At 55.1% G+C, this 24,647-nt stretch overlaps 3 protein-coding genes across 5 annotated transcripts in view; 2 read left to right on the top strand and 1 right to left on the bottom strand.

The window, feature by feature from the left end:
• Nucleotides 1-1,400: 1,400 nt before the first annotated feature.
• Nucleotides 1,401-24,647, top strand: part of DUOX2 (dual oxidase 2) — a 45,371-nt gene continuing 22,124 nt past the window's right edge. Inside the window, exons 1-2 of one of the 2 annotated variants that reach the window (XM_076348633.1) lie at nucleotides 1,401-1,464; nucleotides 24,130-24,221. In XM_076348633.1, coding sequence (XP_076204748.1) covers nucleotides 24,158-24,221 — 64 coding nt within the window. In that variant the 5' untranslated portion in view covers nucleotides 1,401-1,464; nucleotides 24,130-24,157. Of the gene's footprint in view, nucleotides 1,465-14,582; nucleotides 14,726-24,129; nucleotides 24,222-24,647 lie in introns of those variants that run through there. The other variant, XM_076348632.1, reaches the window with a different exon arrangement.
• On the top strand, nucleotides 1,403-8,217 carry DUOXA1 (dual oxidase maturation factor 1). Of its 2 annotated transcripts, XM_076348636.1 has the most exons (7): nucleotides 1,403-1,464; nucleotides 2,274-2,437; nucleotides 3,344-3,401; nucleotides 3,993-4,127; nucleotides 4,280-4,493; nucleotides 5,780-5,994; nucleotides 6,843-8,217. In XM_076348636.1, the coding sequence occupies exons 2-7, from the start codon at nucleotides 2,291-2,293 to the stop codon at nucleotides 7,052-7,054; spliced, it is 981 nt and encodes a 326-aa protein (XP_076204751.1). In that variant the 5' UTR covers nucleotides 1,403-1,464; nucleotides 2,274-2,290; the 3' UTR covers nucleotides 7,055-8,217. The 2 variants fall into 2 exon arrangements, with proteins under 2 accessions (XP_076204751.1, XP_076204752.1); XM_076348637.1 differs by lacking the exon at nucleotides 3,993-4,127.
• DUOXA2 (dual oxidase maturation factor 2) lies at nucleotides 11,817-16,555 on the bottom strand. Its single transcript, XM_076348638.1, has 6 exons — nucleotides 16,409-16,555; nucleotides 16,211-16,268; nucleotides 14,200-14,334; nucleotides 13,795-14,008; nucleotides 12,522-12,736; nucleotides 11,817-12,067 (listed from the first exon to the last, which is right to left on the bottom strand). The coding sequence occupies exons 1-6, from the start codon at nucleotides 16,553-16,555 to the stop codon at nucleotides 11,868-11,870; spliced, it is 969 nt and encodes a 322-aa protein (XP_076204753.1). The 3' UTR covers nucleotides 11,817-11,867.

Genomic DNA, 24,647 nt, shown 5'->3' with positions numbered 1-24,647 from the left:
GCTCAAAACCCACGGTGCCTCGATCTCTTCCCCAGGCAAACCCCATACATTGGTTTGGCCAAGCCAGTGCAGAGCCCATCTCTCCACTGCCTCTCCCTGCTCCAGGGAGTGATGCTCTAACCCCTGGCCAGACCACTTCTCATCCCGCGTACCACCTCACATGGTTGCATCTTCCCCACCTTAATTAACCTCAGCCTCCCAATTACCAGGCACCCGCAAGGATCTGCGCCATTGGCTGTGAAGTCCACGTCTCTCTTCGCTTTGCAGATGCTACCAGAGCTGGCTCTAACGCCACATCCCCAGCATTGCCTGCACCGGCAGACACCTCCGCAGCACAGCTCTGCACACACGTTTCCCAGTCACATCACCCTTGCCACCCTTTATTTAATTTTTTTAAATGATCCCCAGGGAGGGATTCAGTGTTCAGACTGGGTAGCACCAGTCTGGGACTTGAGGGGAAACGGCAAAGTCTTTGCCCAGAAATGCCTTTATTTCCTGCTGGGCATGAATGAAAACTCATTTTTACCTCCCTCTGCCAAGGGGGTGGGGAGCACAGCTTTTCAGGGCACCCAGCCAGGCCATCTGCTGGGATGCAGAAAGAAATACCCAGGGGATGACAGTAATTGTGCCAGCTTCGGAGGGGAGCCCCCAGACGTGGGTCAGGAGAGTGTTTCTGCCGTGCTGGGACCTCTCAGCATCAATGCAACCTGCTTCAGCCAACCAAAATGCCAAAGAATGAGAGCAAACCCCAAAAGCTTGAATTTCCATGGTCTCCACACCGTGGCCAGGTTAGTAACCTTAGCACCTTCTGCATAATGGGGCTGGGAGCCCCTCTAGATCTGTGCCTTTCTGCTGGTCCCCCTCGCCAGCCACTGTGTCACCTTGCCTTGTGATCAACAGGTCGGCCGGGACCTTCCCAGAGAACCTCCCCCAGGGGATGGAGTCAGGAGCAGGGTCAAGGAGGAGACCGTGCAGCCACAACCCATGCTAGATGACCTCAGCTGGGATGCTTCACTGGGCAGTGCAGGTGAGGGTTTTGAAGCCCTCTGCTGCTCTCCCCAGCAGGCTCCTGAGGAGCCTGGCAGCCCCAGGGTCTTCGTGCCATAAGGAACAGCTGGACTTTTCACCGCTCTGCAGGAAAAGTCGAGGAAAAGAAGGCAAAGACCCCCCAGGATCACTCACCTCTGCAACGCTGCACGGCACCGTGCCAGCCTGTATCTCCCTTGCCTGCCCTGGGGCTCAGCAGGACTGCCGGAGGGGGCCGATCAGCCGTGGGTAAGGCTGCACGATCCAGCCACCTCTGGAGGCGGGCACTGTAAAAAACGCTGGGAGAAACACAACCGTGACACACCGGGCTGGCTTCTCGCCCACAGCCCGGGGAGGCAGCGCGGGCAGGGAGGCAGCATCCCGAAGCACGCCACAGCTCTGCACAGCAGCCAGCCCTCGGGATCGGCCGTGACGGAGGTAGGCTCGGCGTGGGGAAGGGGGCACGGGCGTTTCTGCAGCCACTACTGGGACGATCCCCGCTCCTGGGGGATGCTAAGCAGCCCTTCCCTAGCAGGGAAGTGCCTTGGCCAAATGCCGTGGCAGAAACCATGGCTGGCTTCCCGAGCAGCATCCCTCCGCCTGCCACGGGACAGTGTTGCCTCTAGCCAGCTCCTGGGACAGAGGATTGGCAGGTGGTGACTGGCACGCTGCTGCCAGGGACAGGCAGCTTCTCTTTCCCCTCTGGGATACTCCTGTTTCCTTGGATGGCAAGGAGTTATCTCTGTCCGGGACTCAGCGAGGAGCAGCCCGACAGGGCACAGCCTGCGTTTGTGCGGTGATTCACCGAGTGCCCCGAGAACAACACCTGCAAGAGGGAGCCAGGCTGTTTGATAAAGAGCTGAACCAGGGAGGTGGGAGCACAGGCAAGAGACCAGGGGTCGAGAACAGGCAGAGGAGGGGAGCGAGAGGCCCGGCAATGTGTGCATGTCTTGCTGTGGCACCTTGGGGACAATCTGAGCATTGCAGTGGATGCCCCAGTGACTCCAAACCTGTTTTGCTCTGGGATGTACCCTGGGGAGATGAAGGGCCCCTGTGGGAGATGCCTGAGTGTATGCCCGGATGCAGGACTGCAATGTGCACGGGCACTGGAGATGCACGCACAGCCATGCCTGGGACAGGCAGCGCGCTGGCAAGTGGGCAGGAGATGGCTCCGCGGAGAAGGCTGGGTGGGGTTGAAGTGTGGAGGTGATTTTTGCCCTGATGTCTCTCTGGGTGCCGATTTCCAGCCCTCCTGGGCAGCGGGATGACACTGTGGAATGGCTCCTTCCCCTTCTACCCCGGCACCAATGCGTGCTTCCCCTTCGACACCACCCGGGCCGTCATCGTCTCCGTCTTCCTCTCCATGTTGGCCACTTTCATCATCATCCTGCCGGGGATTCGGGGCAGGGGGGTAAGTGGAGAGGCTAGGGGAGCTCAGCCTTCTGGTCTCTGCCCTGTGCATCCCACATGCCTCCTCCTTCCCAGCCTTGAAACCAGACTTGGGGAGCAAACATGCCCACAGGTTCATGGCCAGGGCTCTGGGATCTCTAGCGAGCCATGGAGGTGAGCTCCAGCTCAACCCAGCATGTACCCCCATGCTGGAGACACCAAACTCCACCATCCCAAATTTACGAGGTGCCCAGATCTGAGCTTAGCTGGATTTCACTGTGAGCAAGCCCGAGTGATTTCACAGGAGTGGAAAAACAGGGCGAGGCTCAAAGACCTCGCTCCACCTTCCCTGAAACCCCAATAAAAGAAGGAGGTGTGCACTGTGCATGCCCCAGCACTGCTCGCGAGGCTCTGCGTGGCCAACAGACCCCGCTGCGAGCCCACCGCTCGCATGCTGCGCGCCTGTCACGTACTTGGCTTTGCAGCGGGGCTGGCTGAGAGGCGTCTCCTCCCCAGGGGGCACACTGCAAACCCCTGGCTGCTGCTTTTGCCTCCAGCTGTGGCCAGCTGCCAACACGTCCAAACACGTGAGGTTTGGATAAGTGTGGAAATCCCAGCTCAGCACTATTAAAGGGAGTGTCTCCATCCTCCTTCCCAGAAAGGGGACGGCACAGCTTTCCCAAATGGACTGTTTTGACCTTCTTGCTCTGCCCAGATCTCCCTGCTGCCTCCCCCACCCCACGGCAGGGATGCCCCAGCCACGTGTTCCCCCGTGCCACCCGCCTGCAGAGCCCGTGGGGTGACTCCCCAGAGGAGGGACAGGCCCGTTTCTCACCGGCTGGCATTTCTAAATGACATACTTGGTGCTGATGTCCCCATGGCAAAATCTGACTGAGACCTGTCCACCCCCTCTGCTCACCCCTCGCAGCGACTCTTCTGGTTCCTGCGGGTGGTGATGGGCCTCTTCGTGGGAGCGGTGGTCCTCAGTGAGTACCAGGGTCCTGGGGGGGAAGCTCAAGGATGCCCAAGACACAGGGGATGGGGGAGCAAGGCGAGGGAGGGTGAACAGAGCAGCCAAGTGCCAAATCCAGCCTGCAGGATGAGTTTATGGGGAAGACTGACGCCTGTCTACGTCTGGGACCTGGCTCCAGCAAGTGGTGGGAAGTGCAAGCACCCATCTGGCTCCTCTCTGAAGGCTGGTGGTCATATGTGCAAACCACCTCTAGGGCAGTCACCGAAAGCCCACCACCAGCTTCCAGGGGACTCAGACAATTTGGCAGGTGCTTAGATGAGGACCAGTGCCTAGACAGTGCCCACACATCAGCCCCATTGCCTCTGGGGCTAGGGACTGCGCTGGGTCTGGGGAGAAACCAACCCAAGTGGGGCTCTCAGGGTCACAGGTCGGGGTTGATGTTGGGGAAGGACATACAAGGCTTCTGCTCCTTGGGGCTCACAACCCAAGCCTTGCCCTTGGGACGGGGTAGATGATGCTCAGGCCATGGTGACCATCATGGCAGGTGCTTCCAGCACTAGATGTCTTGCTGCCAGGCCATGACTAACCTTTGAAGTCTTCACAGCCATACAGTTCACCAGGGACTGGGAGACAGGCTGGGTAACAGCAAACACCTCCTACAAGTCCTTCAGCCGTGCCCTGGTGAACGCAGACATTGGGCTGCACATTGGCCTGGCGGGGGTGAACATCACACTGGTGGGTGAGTGCATATCACAACAGGAGGGGATTGGGTGCAAGTCTGGCAGCCATGCACCTGGGTACTGGGTCTCTGGGCCCTCGAGCCCCCACACCAGGAAGTCTTGGAGCTGCCTCCAAGGTTGAGAAAGGTCCTTAGTCTTCATCATCTGGCAGGAAACCCGGTGAATCAGGTTAATGAGACCATCAACTACAACGAGCACTTTGCCTGGAGCTTCGATGCAGACTACGACCACAGCTATGGTGAAGGCCTGGAGAAGGGGCTGCCCAGCCCCATCCTCTATGTGGCGGAGAAGTTCACCACGCAAAGCCCCTGTGGTGTGCACAGGCAATACCGCATCTCCGGCCACTACGCGTCCCTCACCCTGTGGTAAGTTAGAGCAAGAGGTCAGCCCTATCTCTGCTCAGTGGGGAGGTGGAAAGAACGAGGTAGAGCAGAGGGAGCTTGATGGAGCCACCCTTTTCCCTGTAAAGCCATGCCAAATCCTTGACTGGTCTCTGGCACCCACCCTTCTGCAGAACCAGGGATGCTCATGCTTCCTTGCCTGCCCATCTCCCCAGAGTCCTCTTCTGTGTCCTCTGCCCTGATGTGCAAAATTGCAGTTGGAGAAGAACTATTCTTCATTTAAAGGAAAGCAGATGCAACTGCGTGGGTCTTATGGTGCAAGGTTCTCTCCCAAGCAAGATGCAGAGCCCTGACAAGACCAGCCATGGGGGGGTTCCTCTTGGATGCCCAAGAGGGCATGAGACCTGCTGGTGGGGAGCGGGAGGGACCTTCAAGAGGGTGCTCAGAGGCTGTCTCGTGCTGTAAAGCTGAGAGCCCTTGTGTGTGTTGCGATTGTGGAGTCTCAGAGCATCCCCCAGTGTCTCAGAAGTCGTGGGAAAGAGTCGCAGGGAAGAGTGAGTCTTGTGATTCCCCCTATGGACATAGGCTCCAGATCCCTGCCCACATCTCCTTTTTTATTTTCAGGAAAAATAACTAGCCCTGCCCAAACCTTCCTGCTATTGAGAAGAAGTATTTCAAGGCAGGGATGTAGATGTAAACTTATTTTTCGTTATTTTTCTTGGAATCAGAACAATTTGTTAGGCTCACCTCCCCAGCGAGCTAAACCCAAACCCCACACACAGGGCAGGGCTGGCAGCTGGGTTCACTCCAGGTGCTAAATCAGATGTGGGCACGGCCTTTTTGTGCAGTTCTCCAAACAAAGGTCTCCCTTGTTGCCATTCTCCCTTTGAACAGGTGGGAACTGCCTGGGGGTGACCAGTTGTGGAGGACCACAAGAGTCAGAGAAAGAGTTAATTTGGAGGGACCTCCAGAGGTTTCTACTCCAGTCCCCCGCCCAGAGCAGGGCAGATGTCAAAGCCATGTCAAGGTGCTCGGGGCTTCGTGAAGTTCAACGCTGAATGTCCCCAGGAGTGGAGATCCCTCTCCACCACTGCAAGACCTGTCCCACAGCTCCACCATTCATGCAGTTACAGAATCATTTGCGTTGGAAGGGACCTCCTTAGATCAGCCTGTCCAGCCCACCTGCTCAAGCAAGGCCAGCTAGAGCAGGTTGCCCAGGGCTGTATTCCTCCATTGGGCTGTGGAGAGGAGACCCTGAGGAGAGGCTCCAAGCATGATGCTCTGTGCTCAGTTTTGTGGTCCTTTCGCAGGATGGCCTTTTGCACGTGGCTCATTTCCATCCTGTTGTTCTCCATGCCCATCCTGCTCTACGGTGGCTACATGCTCCTGCTCACTGCCACGCTGATGCTCTTCTCACTGCTCTTCTTCTTCACTGCGAGGAACACCCCGAAGTGCCCCATCCAGTTTGGCCCAGCTTCCTTGAAAACAGAGTATGGTGGATCCTTTTGGCTGACATTAGCGACAGGTGAGTGCTCAGCTTGCTCCTGGGGCTTTTGTTCTCCATCCCTGCAGCGATGATGCTCATTGATGCCCCAACAGTGCCTCATCCCTTCTGTCTCTAAGGCTGGTCACAGAAAATGATTTTTTTTTTTTTTTGAACTGGCATACAAGAATTTAGGATAGCATCATCGAGACTGGGGGGAAAAGAGCTGAGCAGCCGGGAGATCTGAATGGCCAAAGTTATCTGCATGGAGGTGTGCCCAGAGGAGTGTCATGAAAGTCATGAATCACAGAGTCAGGGAAAGGCCTGGCCTGGAAGGACCCTCTGGGGTCTCTCTCCCAGCCCTTGCCCAGAGCAGAGCTAACCTCAAAGCCACATCAGCCTTGTTCAGTCTGGTGGTGGCTGTCCCCATGGCTAGAGATCCCCTCTGCCTTTCAGGACCTGCCCCACAGCTGTCTCACTCATGGGCAGCATTTATTTCCTTTTATCAAACCGGAATTTCCTATGTTACAACTGTGCACCTCCGAGAAGAGACTGGCTTTTTTTCAGTAGCAGAAGATGGCAATTAAGTCCCCCTGAAGACTCCTCTTTTTCAGGCTAAACAAGCCCAGCTCCTCCAGCCTTTCCCCATATACAGTGGGCTCCAGCCCCAACTCTCTTGGCCATCTGCCCCAGTTCATTGACTTGCCTTTTGTACCGGGGAGCCCAAACTGATGGCAGAGTCCAGATGTGGAGAGGGAAATAACACCTTACCTTGACCTCCCAGGTGATGCCACGTGCTGTTGGCCTCCAACCCCAGATCTGGGTCTGGATAGGGCTGGGACACAGCGGGGAGGAGGTGCTAAAATGTCTCCCCATGCTGTGCATCGCAGGGCTGCTGTGCCTGCTGCTGGGGCTGGGCGTCATCATCCTGAACTCTGTGCAGCCGGAAAAGCTGAAGCTTGTCTTTAACCTGGACGAGGGAAAGGGAGAAGAGAAGGTGCAGGATAAGTCCTACCTGCCAGCCGAGCCCAGCTCCTCTGTGCAGGATGTGATGATGGTCCCCGTGGGCGAGCTTTGCGAGGTGACAGCTACCCAGCTGTAAGGCACTGGGGGGAGGCAGGGCAAAGCCCAAGGACACCCCTCCTGAATTCACGCTCCGGTCCAACCCCACCAGGAGCCCAGGTGGGGGCTCTCTCTTCCTAGAGATACGGCAAGAGGTGGGTGACAAGAATATCCAAGTCTGGAAAGGTGTCTCAAACATGACTGCCCCCATTTTTTTTTGCTGATGTACTCACCAGCAGCTGGAAGAGCTTTTGGGGTGAGGAGAACCCATGCCCCATACCTGGCTGTCCAGTTACAGGCACTGGCCTACTGCCCTTCCCCTTAGTCCATCTCCAACACACCCTAAGAGTCCTCCCTAAGATGCAGAGACTAAACCAGAACAAACTGGAGAGAAACCAAATAAATGCAGAAGCATGGATATGAACCAAAGGAGAAGCAGAGCCCCCGCAAGAGCACCCCAACCCTGAAGGCGTCTGAGAAATCCCCTCTGCCCAGGGATGCTCTTCCCATCAGCAGTCAGGAAGAGCAAGCAAACCTGTGGTCACCAGGGTGCCCTGTATCCACCACCTCCTCTTGGTCAGGGGTGAAGAGCAGGTTGGCAAGGAGGCCCACGACTGTTGGAGGTACCAGACCTTGGAGACATCCTGAATTTCAGACCCATCCTGGCATGCCACAGCTCAGGTTCGATGTGGGTCTGAGATGCACTGGGCTGTACATTGGGCTGGAAACATCACAGTCAGGGAGCTGGTTGGTTGGCCCCTGCTTCTTACAGTGCTTATAAACACCCCAAACCACGGCCACCAGCCTGTGAGTTATCGGTGCTCTCGCAGCCCTTTGAAAGGAAGACAAAACCTTTCGGTGGGAGGGAAGCAGAGGAGGAGATGGGAATGGAGGTGCTGTAATGAATTAGCAAGAGGTGAGCATCACACCCAGTCTGGGAGGCTTGGTTTCCTCCTGCTCAGCCGTGGAAATACACGTTTCGTGGGGCACATGACACTAAAACCCTGCACACCCAAGGTGGGTGCAGCCGCCCACACCCAGCTGCCAACATCTAGCAGGTACCTTGCCCACGCAGGGAGGGAGGGGAGGGAGCAGGTTTCAGGTTTTCGCCCCTTTAACTCTGTGCAGTTTTTGCAACTTTTTTTTTCTGTTTCGTGCTCACTGATTTTCCCCTTTATCTCAATAAAATAAGTCGGACCTGGTCTTTCTCTTGTCTGTCGATAGAGGTGTTCCATCCCTCTGAGGGCTGGCAGGCTGGGGATGCTCTGTTGCTGTGACATGGTGTGCTGGTTTTGTCTGGGGTAGAGTTAAATTTCCTCCCAGTAGCAAGTACGGGGCTGTGTTTGGGATTTGTGCTGGAAACAGTGTTGGTAACACAGGGATGTTTTCGTTGCTGCTGAGCAGTGCTGACACACAGTCAAGGCCTTTTCTGCCTCTCACCCCACCCCACCAGCGAGCAGGCTGGGGGGGCACAAGAAGCTGGGAGGGGACACAGCCGGGACAGCTGACCCCAGCTGACCCAAGGGATATCCCACACCACATGACGTCATGCTCAGCATATAAAGCTGGGGGAAGAGGAAGGAAGGGGGGGACGTTTGGAGTGATGGCGTTTGTCTTCCCAAGTCACCGTCACGCATGATGGAGCCCTGCTTTCCTGGAGATGGCTGAACACCCGCCTGCCGATGGGAAGCAGTGAATGAATTCCTTGGTTTGCTTTGCTTGCATGAGCAGCTTTTGCTTTGCCTATTAAACTGCCTTTATCTCAGCCCACGAGTTTTCTTGCTTTTACCCTTCCAATTCTCTCCCCCATCCCACCGGGGGGGGAGTGAGCAAGCAGCTGTGTGGGGTTTAGTTGCTGGTTGGGGTTAAACCACAACACGTGGCAACCATAGGGAAGGGAAGAAGGCAAAGGCAGAGCCCTTTTGTGGTCCCGTATGGGGCATCTGACCACAGCTAGTCAGTGCAGGGCAATAAAGGCAAGTCAACATGAAGTAAACAGGGTATTGGAGCACCCCCAGGCAGGCGAGCAGGGGGGTTATAGGAGGGCTTTAGTTCCTGGAGTGACCCTGGGCATGGGGAAGGTTTGATGGGAGCAACCCCCAGCCCAGCAGAGAGGTTTGCAGAGGGATCACCGTGGGGCAGGCCCTCTGGGGAGGGGGTGCTCGGACATGGCATCCTGCCCCATCCCACTCCGGATGGAAGAGCCTTCAATGCGGACCAAAAGGACCCAACAGGCATTGAAAAATAGGCTGGAGCTGAACTCCTTGGGCTTGGGAGACCTCAGCCAGGACGTTCCCAATGGCATCTACCAGGAGATGCTTCAGCCTAGAGATGGACTAGATCCAAGGTGCAACAAACACTTTTTATTTGTTGAATTGAAATTCAGCCCTCATAAACCTTTGCCTTTCCCTGGCATTGTCCCCCCTTGCAGCCCAGCCTGGGGGGCAGGGGAGTGGGCAGCTCTGCTGCCTGCTAGATGGCATGGTGGCTGCATGCCCTGGTGCAATGAGTGCTTCCAGGCATGGGGACCACAGTCCTTGCAGAGCCCTAGGCTGTGCTCTCCGGGATGCTTACAGTGTTTGCTCCATTGCTGGCACTGACTCTCTGGTTAGATGCCAGATTCCCTGGGCAGCCTGGGCCAAGAGCCAGGGATTTAATGGCAATTATTTTATGTCTTGTTGTCCAACAACGGCTCAGTCCAGCCAGGAAACTGAGCCAGGACCTGTGGCGGACAGAGGAGGTAGGACCTGCAGCAGCACAACCTGGGGACTGTACAGCCACAGCTCTTATAGTGCATGTGAAGAAGCTGCTATGACAACATGTAGTGAGGCAAAATAATCATCCCTGAGCAATGGCCCTTGTGTGTGCACCCCCCTGTGGTGGCAAGGGAAGAAGTTCTCCACCTGTAAATCTCCTTGCAGGTGGCCAGCCCCTGTACACAGCCAGCCCCTGTTGTCCTGACGCCTGGCTCTGCATGAGACACAATGCGTGAAGGGGTCTCTGCATCCCCCATCATGTCATTGCCACTGCTCAGTTGGCCCCATGCAAGCCCTGCTGCAGAAATCCCAGCTGTCCTGTGTTTGCTAGGAAGCGGGCAAGACACACAGAGATCTGGTGTCTCTGTGCTTCAAACAGATCAAATTTTGTTTATGTTTTGTTTATTTGAGTTCATGCCCCTGTATGTCTGGTGCAACAGGCCAAAGCTTCTCTTCTGGTGAGGATGCTATTGGGGGGGGAGAATCATGCCTAAAAGCAGGAGATGAGGCTGGAGAGTGCCAGATGCAGTGGCAGAAAGGATGGGAAACCCCCCAGCCTCCTGTGCTTTCAGGGCACGGGGTCTGTCCCACACCAGCCCCAATAACTTGTGGTTGGTTGTAGCATCTTCGCACGATGCCTCCGGACCTGACATGTCTGGACGTAAGAAAGACTCGGGAAAGGTTCCTCTTTTTCCTGAGGGAGTTTTGTTGGTTTAATCTTATGGCTTTTGTCCTGCTGCTTGGCTAGTTGAAGTCCTTCTGAGGCTCTCCTACATCCCTACAGCGTGCTGCTCCCCACAACAAGTGTTTCTCAAGGGCTCACCTTGACACATGCCAACAAGCCTCCTCCTTCCCTGGGGGCACCTCTGCCAGGGCAGCTTCCCCTATGGGAAGGATGCGTCTGCTGGGGGCTCGCAGGCAGTCACCTGCAGATAAGCCTCACAGCCCCCGCTTAAGAAACCAGCCCACAAAAATGCCCAAAGTGTTTCAAAGGAGTGGGTTTTTAATAAAGTTTTCTTGAAAATAATAATTCTTGCCCATAAGTCACATTAGTGCAACAGAAATATCATGTGAAAGAAATAAGTAACTTAACACCAAGGGTCTTTTCTCAGAAAGAAAAGAGCCAAAATACTGAAATTATGTCCTTTACAATTAATTGGACTGAAGCTGCCCAGGTCTCCAGCATTCAGATATGGCGATCGCTTTGTGCCAGCCCGTGGAGACTTCATCAGGCCGGTGGGTTTGGTGCCAGAGCCCATCTTCTGTTTGTAACAACGCAGCTTGATGCACTTTATTTCTCACCTTGGCTGGGTCTGACTCCTGGCCTCAGGCTTGTGTTTCGTGGTGAGCCCAGCCAGCCCAAGTGTGCTCCAGCTGGATGGGGGTAACTTCATTCTTCCCTCTCCTTCCTTTCCTGCGGCATCTTTTTGGCCCGCGCTAGGCTACAAGCCTTACCTAATAAAGCCCAAGTTTGAAAGTGACAATAATCACATCACCACATTTCCCCCTGGCAAACTCCATCGCATGTTTACTCAGTCTTTATTTCTGGAGCAGCTTTTTTACTCAAGCTCGTGCAGCATCCAGCCTGACAGAGCCTGGGTCTGTGCCTGGCTTTCCTAGGTACATCTAAAGGTCTACACTAAACGTCAGTGCTTGAGAAAGAAATGAGCAGGTTTGATCAACGGCTTTTGGAGTCGCGGGTGCTCCCCATGACAAATCTCACCAGTGAGCTCAGTTTCTGGTGTGGGAACTGGCCATCGGAGACTCACTGCACCAAGCTGTGCCACGGCTTGGAGCAAGCAGGGCATTTCTCCTGGGACAGAGATCCCCAGGTGAGTGTGCAGCTCAAGTCGCCGGAGCTGTGAGCTGCTCCGATTGCGCCTGCCAGCTCTCTGTAAAGCCTGCCCTTTTCCAGAGGACACGGTCAGGGACATACAGTCTGCAAAGGTACTTCTCGACAAGTACCCATCCCAACGTGGACTCGTGCACTCTTTAAAGGCAGTTGGATGGGGAAATGGGTCTCTGGGGACATCAAGAAGGGTTTGTGGTCTGCCCTTTCAGGCCCACCTTCAGCAAAAGAGTGGGAAAAACTTTCTTCTAGATGGCTTTGGAGTTGAGTTTGGAGAGCTGAGAAGGAGACAGTCCTTTGTTCACAAAATGAGGGTTGACATACACTTCAGTCATCTCCTGGTACTCCTCTGCTTTGTCCTCATGGAGATCAAAGAAAGTTTTCAGTAGGTCCAAGTTGAAGTAGTGCAGTGCGACAACAGTGATCCCAGCCACAAAACAGAGCAAGCCTGGAAGATGACGTGCTCTCTGAGAACGTTCCTGTAAACACCAGCACACTTCCCACCCCGCACCCCTCCTCTGATGGCCGCCTGCCAGGGGACAATGCCTTCTCTTATGGAAGACAGCCTTCTACTGTATGAGGTGGCCTTAGCTGCTGTGCTGAGCACCTTAAAACCCAGGCATGGGTCTTAAAACCCAGGCAAGTGATCCCCATCTCCTTGCATTACTGCACCTCAGGGACTAAAAATCCCTCCATCACCCTTGAGATGGGGATGGTGCTCCTGCTTCTGCCAGCCCTCTCCACATCTCTGCCAGGATCTGCTTTGCCAAGGCACAGGCTGGGGCTCTGGTGGGCTGCACTCCCCGAGCTCTCTCACCTGCACTTGTGGGAGGAAAGCACTGGGAGTCCTGCACACCCAGAGGGACAAGGTGGTGTGCTCTGATGTAGCTTGTTGTTCTTACCAATCACTAGCATGAGCCAGAAAGATCCCCCATAGCCTGTGCGCAGGACTGCAGTCCCAAACTGGATCGGGCACATCAGGGAGTTCTTCACAGTGGAGAACGAGAGCAACGAAAAGATCATGAAGGCCCCTGTGACCAGCAGCATGTAGCCTCCATAGACTAGGACGGGCATGGAGAAGAGTATGTTGGAGATGAGCCAAGTGCAAAAGGCCACCCTGGAGACAAGAGAAGACCAATGGATGAGTCGTGCAAGTGCCATGGACTAGGATGCTCTATGTGAGGATTTCCATGTGGGAGGAGAAATCTGGGGTCCAGGTTGCATTGTATGAGGCCAAGAAGCTCTGTGGGCAGGCTGGAGTGACCCCTGGCCTCCCAGGCTGAGCAAGTAGATGTGCAATACTCACACTGCTACATCCAGAAGGCAGAAGCCCGCATTTCCTCTTCCCATTGCTCAGCCCACAGACCATACCAGCCTTAAGGAGGCCATGGCAGCCCACTCTAGACTATCTCAGCTCCCTGCCCTTCCACATGTGGGGCAGTGCAGACCCCAGAGAGCAGCACACAGGACTGGAATAATTGCAGAAGCAGGCATAAGTCATTTGCAGCAGCTCTGAACTTGTCTCAGAAGCTGGGTGACAGGGGAAGCTTTCAGCTATGGATCGGGAGCTCCATGGTACCACCAGGCCCCTCTCCCAGCTCCTGCATCCCTGCTCTCAAACCCAGTGCAGGGGAACAGCGCTGCAATGGTCCTTGCCCTCCACAACCCATGGTAGAGGGGAGCATCTCCTGACAGCCCTGGAGCAGCTCTCCCTTAGCCCAGAGGAGCAGTAACATGTCACTGCCCAGCAGATCCAACTAAAGAGTCAAGATCAACCCCACAATAACAGCATCATCAGCTTCTCCTCATTTGGTCCCACTCCCAAACATTAAATACCCTTACAGATGGGGATGGGAGAATTCTGCACATGCCCACGGGCTTCTCTGGGCCACCAAGGACAGCAGCTCCAACTCCCTCCATGGGGATGGACCCCTGCCATCATCACCACATCACGGCAGGGATCTGTACCATGTTCCTCTCTCCTGTGCCCAGCCCTGGTGAAGTTGACCAGCAGAGAGAACCAGGACCATCCCTCTTATCTGCTCACCCCAAGGTGCCTACAGGGCCACTGGTTTGACCGCAGACCTTGCACATGGCTTTCCTCCTGGGAAGGGTAGCAGAGCCTTTCCCATGTCCTTGCATCTCCCCTGCCTGCACCAGGAGAGAAAGGCTCACCAGAGAGTGGCCGATGCGTAGTGGCTGGAGATGCGGTACTGCCTGTGCATGCTGCAGGGGCTTTGCGTGGTGAACTTCTCCGCCACATAGAGGATAGGGCTGGGCAGCCCCCTCTCCAGCCCTTCACTGTAGCTCTGGTCATAGTCTGCATTGAAGCTCCAGGCAAAGTGCTCGTTGTAGTCGATGGTCTCGTTGACCTGATTCACCGGGTTTCCTGTTGGAGGGAGAAGACTCAGGTCCTGCTGTGTCGCAGCAGCCTGGGTGCTGCCAGCCAGGAGCACGGGCACACCAGGGACAGCAGGGTCCCCAGGAGCAGCCACGCAGACCAAGGCCACCCATAGAGCACTTGGAGATCTCCTGGGGCCGTGGCCACTCCAGAGCTGCAGACAGGGACATCAGACTCACCCATGAGTGTGACGTTCACCCCCGCCAGGCCAACATGCAGCCCAACGTCCACGTTCACCAGGGCACGGCTGAAGGACTTGTAGGAGGTGTTTGCCTTCACCCAGCCGGTCTCCCAGTCCCCCGTGAACTGGACAACTGTCAAGAAAAGTAAAGCTGGGGTTAAAGAGGGGTCGGTCTCAGGCTTCGTTGTGCTTAAGGGGGATCACAGGCGAGCACAAATGGCGGTGTTCCCACTGTGGCACTGCAAGGGAGTGTAAGGAGGGCAGGAGAGCTGACTCAGCCACCAGGACGTGCCTCAACCAGCTCCCACGCCCTGGCGGAGCTCATGTCCTCCCCTCGCTGAGCATCCACTCCCTCGATCCGGGAGGCGGGGGGAGCTCAGATCCCCAGGGATGAACCCCATGATGTGACTCCTCCTTGGACATCCTCTCCAAGGCTTCCCCGCAAGCTCCCCACCGCGGCGAGCACCGCAGCCCCCGGGGACAGGGCTCGGAAATGAGGCCGTTCCTCTGCCTTAGGAACAGAGGTGAGTTTCATTGCCAAATATTAAGCTCCCTAGATCGCACTATTAGTGAATAGTGAAGAACACTGTCAAACGGAGGTGGTGGAGAGGGGCGGCAATTGCTGTCACAGCTCTGCCAGTCATTTCAGCTGGGGGAAAAATTTGAAATATTTCTGGTATATGTTTTTTGGTACAAAGTATCCTTTTCTGAAACACTTTCACTTTGTGGTGGGCTTAATTTTCCAGCACTGAGACAAGCTGAAAGTGAAGGTGATGATTTAATCTCAGGCTGAACAAGACCTTTTAAACCTGCCCGAAAATAAGTTCAGCTGCTGAATCAACTTGTGAGGGCACTGATCCAGTAGCAGCTCTGCAGGAACATTTTCTAGCTGCAGGGTCGAGTGTGCCCTGCTGCCGCCAGTCAGAAACCCTGATGCTGGCTTTAAAACAATTAATTCCTCCTGTGTGCCCAAGCAGCGCCCGGCTGCCTCCTTGTAAGGAGAGCGGCGCTGGATGGCTTTCCAGGGCTGAGCTGGTTAAGGCTGCGGAGCAAGCCCTGACCTCCACCCCTCTTCCTGGCACCATGTTCCCGGGCAGCTCTGGTGGCATCTCCCAGCACCTGGACATCCCCAGGCAAAGGGTGACCACTGCATGCTGGACTGGCCCATGTGTCAGCCGGCAGAGTCCCACGGCTGGTCACAGCCTGGATATCTAGTTCTAGCCTGGTCGAATCGGGGGTTGAGTCATTTAGTTGTGCTTCATCATCTCTCTCCAAGCAGTCTTGTAATCCACCCTGCCCTTTGCAGCAGGAGAGTTTCTTTGGTTTAGGGTCAGGGCTGGTTGCTCTCCCCATCTGGCACCTTCTATCCCCTCAGTACATCTTTCACTTACATGTCCTGTCGCCCTGTCCAAGTTGGAAATCCCACAGCCTGGTTTCCACCACCAGTCCCATTTATTACAGAAGATTTCCTAGTTTCTACTAAATCAAATCCTCTCCCTCATCTCCTCCTGCCTTGCTCCCTGGAAGGTCTTTACCCCCCCCAACTTCTGCCCTGCCTGTGTTTTATTTTGACCTGCTCTCTCCACGTCACTGCAAGGCTCCTCTGATCCTCCAAACATGCCTGGCTGCAGTCCAAGCTGCTCAGTCATGCTCCCTCGGCACCGGGCAGCTCAGGAGGGCTTGCACGGCTGGAGGAACATGGGGCTGTGCAGCCCACCGGAGCTGGGGCTGTTCGACCTCCGCGGTGCAGTTACAGCCAGCAAAGCTCCCTCTTGATTCAGAAGTGACCACAGGCACCTCCAGGTGCCCTCAGTCCTCATGGCAGGGATGGGGAAGCCCTTTTGGGAAGCTGCATGACTGCTTTGCAGAGCAGGGGTTGGGCAGACCCTGCAGCCAGCCTTGGCCAGGCCACAGCTGTGACCACCAGCTCACATTTCCCAGACACAGACCCTGTCCCGGGGTTTAATCCTGCCCCCAGACCCACCCTCCGAGGGCTGTGCAGCCCTTACCAACGATCACCACTCCCACGACGAGGCTGAGAAGAACCCGGAGCGTCCAGTAGATCCTCTGCGGGGAGAGAGGTAGGACATCAGGCAGGGAGGAACAGCCCTGGCTGTCCACCTGCCTCACCCCAAACCAGCCGGGAGTGTCCCAGCATCCAAAACGTGGGGAGCAGATGCTTATCCCCAGGGAGAGGGGTCACGCACCGCCCGTCCGCGGATGCCGGGGATGATGAGCAGGAAGCTGCAAGCGAACGTTAGGAAGACCACGATTACTATGATGGTGCTGACGTCGAACACAAAGACCTTCCTCTGCTGTGGGTAGAAGGGGTAGACGCCATCAAAGAGAGTCATCCTGCACCTCCGGCAGCCTGCGGGAGAGACGTGGTCACAGCGGGGACCCTGCACTGCCCTGCCCGGCTGCCTCGAGCCCATGGTGGCCAGCCCCAGCTCAGCTCTGGAATAACCAGCTGCAGGAGGTCCACCTCAAAACTCCCCAGAGGGACAAGGAAATGCGACGCTGCAAGGAAACAGGCAGGGCGAAATACTACCCCAGCAGAGAAACATGCCACCCAAAAGCCCTCAGTGGAGGAGAGGAGGTGCCTGGGGCAGGGGTCCACCAGCCTGGAGGGTTTGTGGCAGCCCGGAGAACCATGAGCTGCGGTCCTGCTGCAGCTTGAGGAGCAGCCTAGGCCCAGAAACCTGTCAAGCGGCTCCTCCCCAGACAGAGCCGGGTATTTCCCTCCAGCAGATGCAGCCAGGGCTTTCCCCTTTTTTGGCATGCCCTTAGAGGAAGCCCATGAGCCGGCAACCACTGGGAGATGCAGCCTTCCTCCAAAATGACAAGGAACCACTGAGAACATTGATTTCACAGTAGCAAAATTATCCCCAGCCAGGGGCCACCATCGCCAAGCAGAACAAAGCCCACCACCCCCATTTCCACCCCCTCTCCTCGAAGAGGTTTTTCCCCAGGAGCTGCAAAAGTACAATCTGGGGAGGGAGGACCGTTCCTGCGCTTGGTCCAGAGGGGCCAGAAGGAACCCCTAGAGTTGGGCTGTGGGTCCAAGGAGCACACAAGCGTCAGGAGCATGTCTCAAGGCTAAAGGAAACTGAGTTACATGAGATCAAATGGCAGACGAAGCGTGTAATTCCCATAGATGGCTTTGAACTCCCACCGACACTTTAGTTCTAACAATTACAGAGCTTCCCCCATTCCTGGGTTAGATCTTTTCTACCAAAACTGATTACATGCTTAATCCTTTTATTTCGCTTATTTAATAGCATCTCTGCATGTCACTACCCCAGGAAGTCTTCTAAAGTCAGGGAATACCAGGGCTAATATGACTCATGACCAAATACAATTTCATTCTGTCCCTGCATGGAGGAGCTGATTTTATTCTCATTTTCTGACAACAGTATTAATTGTATTTTTAGGTAAGATCCAACCCAGAGCAATTCAGCCACAAAAAAGCAGGTCCCAAATCCCTAAAAGTGGGTGGGGATTACAATAAGTATCATAAAACAATTTACCTGGGCAGCTGAAGTCACTCTTCAATGCATAAAGCAATATTTTGTTTCAGAATAATTCTCTGTCCAGTAACCCAGATCATTACAGCAAACAGTTTAACAGACACTGGGTTTTTACAACTGGCTCACAACTGATCTAGACCTGACCTTATCTTGACTCTCTGCTCCAGACTAACAGCGCTATCGTGTACTTACAGATCTTGTTATGGGCTATTTTGCTGTAGCAGTTTTGGGCTATTTCCCTGGAAAGCCAAGCCCAGAGAAGGGCAGCCTTCAAGCCCCATTCCTGCTGTGATTACCTGGCAAGCAGGAGCTGTGATTGAGTCCCGATGCTACAATGTTGGACTGAAGTCCAGCCGCAGGGTCCCCAGCCCAGCAAACGTGCCCACAAACACTCTGAGTGGCTCTAAGGGAAGAAATAAATGAACAGGTTAGCCCAGGACAAGTTAAGTCTTGATCACTTGAATTCCACTGGTTTCATTATATCTTTGCCCAAATTTCATGTGAGATGCAATGACTGAAGGAATGATTTCCAAGCCTGTATTCACAGACAAGCAACTCTTCACAGCTTAAAACAGATCAACAATTCATAGCAACTGAAAACCCAGAACGTAACATGGAAAATGTTGTCTTTTTAAATCTAAATTTAACTTTCAAACAATATCAAGGGATGTTTGCATTTCCTCTACACTTTGCAACTTCTGGGAATAGTTTTATAGGTGATTTCCAGGGAAACAACTCTTTCTGTTGCTGTCCGCCCAATCTTCCCCACTTGATTACTCTGCACAGAAGACCAGCTCCTTGGCATTTTTGCAGCTTTGAAGTGGAAAACTGGTGCCTGCAGCTTAGGGCAGGAGAAACTGAAGTTGTTGCACCTTGGAAAACCTCTATGCAGAAGCATGGCTGTGGCCTGAGAGCCCCTGTGGTTTCCTCTGTCACAATGTATGGAGAAGGAAAAGACTGGAGACATCTTCCAAGAAAGATCAGTAATTTAGCAGAAATGGACAACTTATCTTTTGTTTAAAATGTTCTGGACTGGCAGGGGAGAAGGGCAAAGGAGGCAGAAAGTTTGCCCAAACCCCAGCAGTTCCTGCTTGCAGAAACCCCGTTTTCCTGCCCCAGGGTGAATCCAGCTGGAAAGGACCTTTCGGAAGTGCCTGGCCAAAACCTCCTCACAGCAGAGCCAACAGCAATCCGAGATCGGGTTGCTCAGGGCTGCAGATTGGTATTTTCCATTGGAACAAGGGAAATCCTGTCCCCTGGAAACTGATCAGAGCTGCCCCTGTAAGAGGGTCAAACCGGGATAGGAAAAACCACCGGGTTAACTCAGGATGGGGATTCATCCCCCCCCTCCCCACCCTTGCCTAGCCGGGACCCCTTGAGCAGGTTAGGCAGCGTCCGGGGTGGGGGGGGGGCTGCATCCCGGAGCGCGCCAAGGGCCAGGGCGGGAGCGGGGCGCCCCGTCGGGGGGCGAAGGCGGGCGGGCAGAGGGGCGCGGGCGGCGCGGCGCGGGGGGCGGCGGCCCTTTCCTACCTACCGACCTACCTACCGACCTACCTGCCGGTGGCGGCGGCGGCGGCGGCGGCGGCGGCGGCGGCGGCGGCGGCGGCGGCGGGGCTCGGGCGGCACCGGCCCGCACCGCGCTCTTATAGGCGGCGGCGGGCGCGGAGCCCTATGTAAATGCCGGCGCGGCCCGCCCCGCCGCACTGCCCGCCGCACCACCGCGCGGGTGAGCGTCGCGACCGGGGGGCCGCGGACACTCGTGGGGGCGGGGGGGGGGATCTGGGGGATCGGGGCCACGCGTGTCTCCTCTTGCGTGGAGGCTGGGGGATCGGGGCCACGCGTGTCCCCGCTTGCGTGGAGGCTGGGGGATCGGGGCCACGCGTGTCTCCTCTTGCGTGGAGGCTGGGGGATCGGGGCCACGCGTGTCTCCTCTTGCGTGGAGGCTGGGGGATCGGGGCCACGCGTGTCTCCGCTTGCGTGGAGGCTGGAGGATCGGGGCCACGCGTGTCCCTCCTCCCCCCGCGTGGGGGCCAGGGCCGTGCACGCTGCTACCTGCGGGGGGATCGGGCTACGCGCGTTGTCGCCAGTGGAGGGGGCGGGGGGGGGGGTCGTGCTATTCCCGTTTCCTCCTGCTTGGGGGACAAGTTGGGATGGGGCCATGCGTGGGGGGATGGAAGGGGTCGGGCCACACGTTTCTTTCCTGTGTGATGGACAGGGTGGGGTGGGACCATGTGTCCCCCCCCCACCTGCATGGGAACCAGGGTGCTGGGTTACTAGTGTCCCCGCCTGCTTGGGGGACAGGGCACAGGGTGAGATGGGGGTACACGTCCCCATCTGCATGGGGGACCAAGGGGCGAGGGCCACTGGTGTCCCTGCCTGCTTGGGGCACAGGCCTGCATGGGGCACTTAGGAGGTTGGGGCCGCCCATGTCCCTGCTTGCATGGCGGACTGGGGGGGGGGGGGGTCTGGGTCATGTGCGAGGACAGAACGGGATGGAGTCATGCACATCCCCACCTGCAGGGTGCGATGGAGCCACGCACATCCCTGCCTGTGAGGGAGCCGGGCCACAGGACAGGGTGGGTTGGGACTATGCATGTCCCTGCCTGCATGGGCACAGGACACCGCGGGGACAGGCAGGGACCCCTTATGTCCCGCCAGGGGAGGGAGTCCCTGCTGTGCACTGTGGTGGCACTGGGGCATCTGGCTCCAGGGGTGTCCCCAGGTGGGAAAGCTGGAGACACCGCTGGTCCCTGTTTGCATGCTGTCCATAGCGTGTGCACAGGTTTGGGATTTTCCGGATGACATCCAAGGCTGGGGAGATGCAGCCTGTTCTGAAACCTCAGGGTTGGCTGGCTGGTGGGGGAAGGTGGCAGTCCCTCAGTCTGTCCCACCAGCGCTGGGGAGAGCTAGAAATAAGCTGTGACTAGCAAGGACCATAGGGATCAGGCTCCAGGCTTCTCGAACGCCTTGAAACTGCTCTCCTCTACCCATATGGTCACGCTAAGTTCTGCAGTGGGGCTGCTGCTCTCTCAGGATGCTGATGTGTCCCACAGTCCCAGCTGACATGTGGCTCTGGGGAGAGCTCAGGAGGCATTTGGAGGCTGAAGCCCTAACTTTAGGGGAGCCAAATCTGCTGAGATCAGGTGGAGTGGGAGATCCTTGCTCTGGGGGAAGCCATGTGTTTGCACTCTCTGCAGCACGGTTTTTGGAGGGTTGTGAAACTCCAGGCCTTGATAGGGCACAGGGATCCTCTCTGATGGGAGAAGACAAGGCTGGGGAAGCGGGTGCTTGGTTTCACTAGGTGCAGAGGGAGGGAATGACTTTCCAAAGGTGGCACAGGGAATCTGTGGAAAAGCAGAGACTGGAGGGCTCATCGGACCTTACAAAATTCCTGGAAAGCTTGACAAGTCTGTGGAACTAATCCAAGCTTGCAAAGCTTTCCCTCAGCAAGCTGCACCATGGGCTTCCAAGGTCAGTCTGGTTTCATTATGTCAAGGAACTCCCTGGGTGGTTTGCGAGATTTGGGAGGCAGGTGTGAGAGCAGGGGGCTCTTTCTGGAGAAGCCTGGCAACTGGTCCTCAACACATGGGGGAGCACATGGGAGTGTGAAGCTGGAGCTCTCAGCTGAAGCATGGGAAAGGAGCTCGTGGGACAGCTGAGTGCCACTCATGAGATGCCCATCTTCCTTGGGCATGAGGTCCCTAGCCCAGATCTGCATGTTCCCCTTCTTGAGTGCATCCTCTAAGGACTGCTGTGAGTCAGCCTTGCCTGTGAGGAGGTTCCCAGCAACAGCTGGAGAAGGGTTGATAAGCTGGGGAGACATGGTGTCGATGTGTCCTCATGCCTTTACAGACCAAGTTCTGCCAGGGAGAGCTGCTCCTGGGGAAGGAAAATGGTTCTTGAGGTTTGGTTGGGAGAGACAAACTGCTGATGTGCCCTGTAACCTGTAGGAAGACATAAAGGCAGTGTAAAGGCATGGAAGAGAAATTCCATGTTGGTGGGAAAGGCCCTCAGAAGTCTGCTTCTGCTTCTCCACCCTACGGCTTGGAGAAAGACCACCACTGTCACTGTATCATGTTGGCCATGGTCAAGGCTGGAAAGACACCCCCCCAGTCTTGGACTGACTAGGCAATAAGTGGGTTTTCAGTGCTGGGCCATGGAGAGATGAAAAATGCATGAGAACTGGCATGTCATCTCATGGCTTGGGTCAAGAGCAATTCCCATATCTGAGGAAATGGGAGGTTTGCTCAGTGGCAGAAGGAATTTTAAAACACATTTTCTGCTGGAGCCCTGCGAGAAGACCCAAGGGGAAGGGGGAGACATGCTACACTGTGACTGTGGTGATGTGCTTTGAGCCTTGGCTTTGCCCCATGTTTCCTGAGCGACTTCGGTAAATCTTCTGCGGCACCTTCAGGCCTCAGCTCTAGATGGGGGTTGCAACTCCGTACATTTTGAGTCAGCAGGAGATAAATTCAGCTGTGTCTATGGGGACTCCCTTCCTACAGTGCGGGAGGTCGCGTGGACCTCTGTGCACAAGCAAACCACAACCGCTGCAGGTTGCTCCGGCATCTCCAGCCACACAGCCCTCCACGTTGGTTTCAGCAGGGAACAGGCTGTTTCAATGGAGAGAGCTTTCTGGCAGAAGAGTCCCATGTGGTGACAGTGACTGGGCTCTGCTCAGACCTCTGGCAGAGGTCCTAGGCATCTCCGTGCTTCACCCATTGGCCAAACTTTTGTGTTCCTCCTATGACCACGCTCAGCAGAGGGCTGTGGGATGGAAGACCTCTGGGGCCCCTTCCACAGGGGCATGTTCCAGGAGGACAGGGGTGGCACTGGGTGACCAGAGACACCACCCAGTGCTGCTCTCAGCAGCTCTAAAGCTTTCAGCAGCCCCAACTCCCATGTGCATGGAGGTGAGGCCAGAACCAAAAATGCAATCAGTGCAGAGGTATTTCAACAGTGATTTAATGTTAAATCCATGTTACGGAAAGCTAACAAAGCACTTTGCCTGTAATAACGTTTTGTGAGGTGTAGAGTGCAGGTGAGCTATTGTGACGGAAGAGGAATGTGGAAATGTCACTTCTTGAGAAACAGCTTGTTTTCTAATTGCAAAAGGCCAAAAGTATAGAAATCTCTGGTGGAATGAGATTACGCTTATATGAGGTTATATGCTATGCTCACAACCTAGCAATGAGCACTCAGTTTTATGAACGCAATTAATGTGAGCACTTAAATCTCAAACCACTTCATTTGCCAAGTGGACAGTGTATTTAGTGACTCCCATTTTATAGTTTGCGCCACTGGTAGTTATAAGTGAAAAATCCCCACCGCAATTCCCAGTAAATAAGAAATAAAACCTACAGAGCTGCTGCAATGTGTAAGCCTTCCTGATACCATCATTTCTTTACGTTTAGATTAAAACAATGAAAAAAAGAAACTAAAAGCATCACTTTGGCTTGCAACAGAGCGATGTAGGAAAAGCTGAAACCTGTGCAACGCTGCATCTCTTGGCAACACAGCTCCTCTGAAATGATGCTAGTCTTCGGATACACACCCACAGTGCTGGAACGAGGGACAAAGAGCCATATTTAGTGGAAAACCCTATCTTGGAGTTAAATCCAAGTTTGGCATTCCTGTGCATGGAAAGCCAGCGGCAGCATTGTATCATTTATGACCAAAAAAGGTAGCCTTCACTGGCTGGGAATTCCCCTCTTCAGTCAGGTGTTGGCCAGGGTTTTAAAGGTCCGGGTCCCACTGATGACATTTGCTCTGGATCCAGGGCCTTTGTGGAAAGTGAGATGGTAAAGCCTCATGAGGAAGGCTGGTCATGAGAGAGTGCCATCGAGTTAGCCCAGAGGTGATCGAGAGGCCTTGATCTGCGGCATTAGCGCACTTTGGGGCGCTTGACTGCATGCTGAGGCTGTTCCCATCGTGTTCACAGCTGGACTTTGCTTGGATGGGACAGTGCGTGCACAGAGGAATTGCCAGCTGAAACACGTCTGTTTCTGTAACGAAGAGCATGTTTCTGTAACGGAGCTGGCACAGCTTAACCTCTTCCTGCCGTGGATGATGAGTTGTGAACATACAGCTAGGGTACCCCGAGGCAGAGGTACTGGTCCTGCTCCAGCAGAAAGGTCCTGCTCCAGCAGAAAGGTCTTCTCGGGCCAGTTGGCACCTCTTGATAGGGCTTTCCCAGGGTGATGGGATCTCACGTGCCCCCTGCCACCTTCCCACAGCCTCAATCAGGAGATGCTGCTGATGGATGATGAAGGCAGCAGGGTTTTACCAGGCAGCAGAAACCACAAGAGGGAGCTGAGATTATGGTCTGTGCATGTTCCCAGCCTCCGGGAACAGCCCAGTTCCAGCTCCAGCTCCCTCCTTCTCCTCTCTGTTTGCAGGTTGCTGCTTCCAAAGACCCAGTGGCTGATGAAACCCATGAAGATGATATTGAGTTTGACCGTGGTTCTGCTGCTGACGTGGTCCTTGGGGAGTAAGTACAATTTCAGGGAAGGAGATCCAAGGGGAGATCCTGTGTAGTTTCTGTCCCTCAGAGGAATTTCCTCTAGCTCATGGGGCATCATATCAGAGATGGGCATGACTCAGTTTGTGAAGAGATAAGAAAAAAAAGGAGCAAAATGCTGAACTTGCAGAGCCTGCAGGTTGGAGACTCACCTACTGCTGTTTATATGTGTACACAGCTTGTAATGAGGAACTGGAGCTTCTTGCTAGTATTATAATAAAAGCAATAAAAATTAACACAAAGAAAACAAAGTATATATTTATTGACAAAGGCTGATGCTGATACACAATGCACGGAGGAGAGCATAAGTCCAGTGTCAAGGCCTTTGCTTGACTCACATGGACATTGTGGGGGGTCAGAAGTAAGGAGAGACTTCTTCTGATACAATGAGAAAGA

Source organism: Aptenodytes patagonicus, chromosome 10 (assembly GCF_965638725.1).
Source record: "Aptenodytes patagonicus chromosome 10, bAptPat1.pri.cur, whole genome shotgun sequence".
Classification (NCBI taxonomy): domain Eukaryota; kingdom Metazoa; phylum Chordata; class Aves; order Sphenisciformes; family Spheniscidae; genus Aptenodytes; species Aptenodytes patagonicus.
This window is presented reverse-complemented; position numbering and strand designations above follow the sequence as displayed.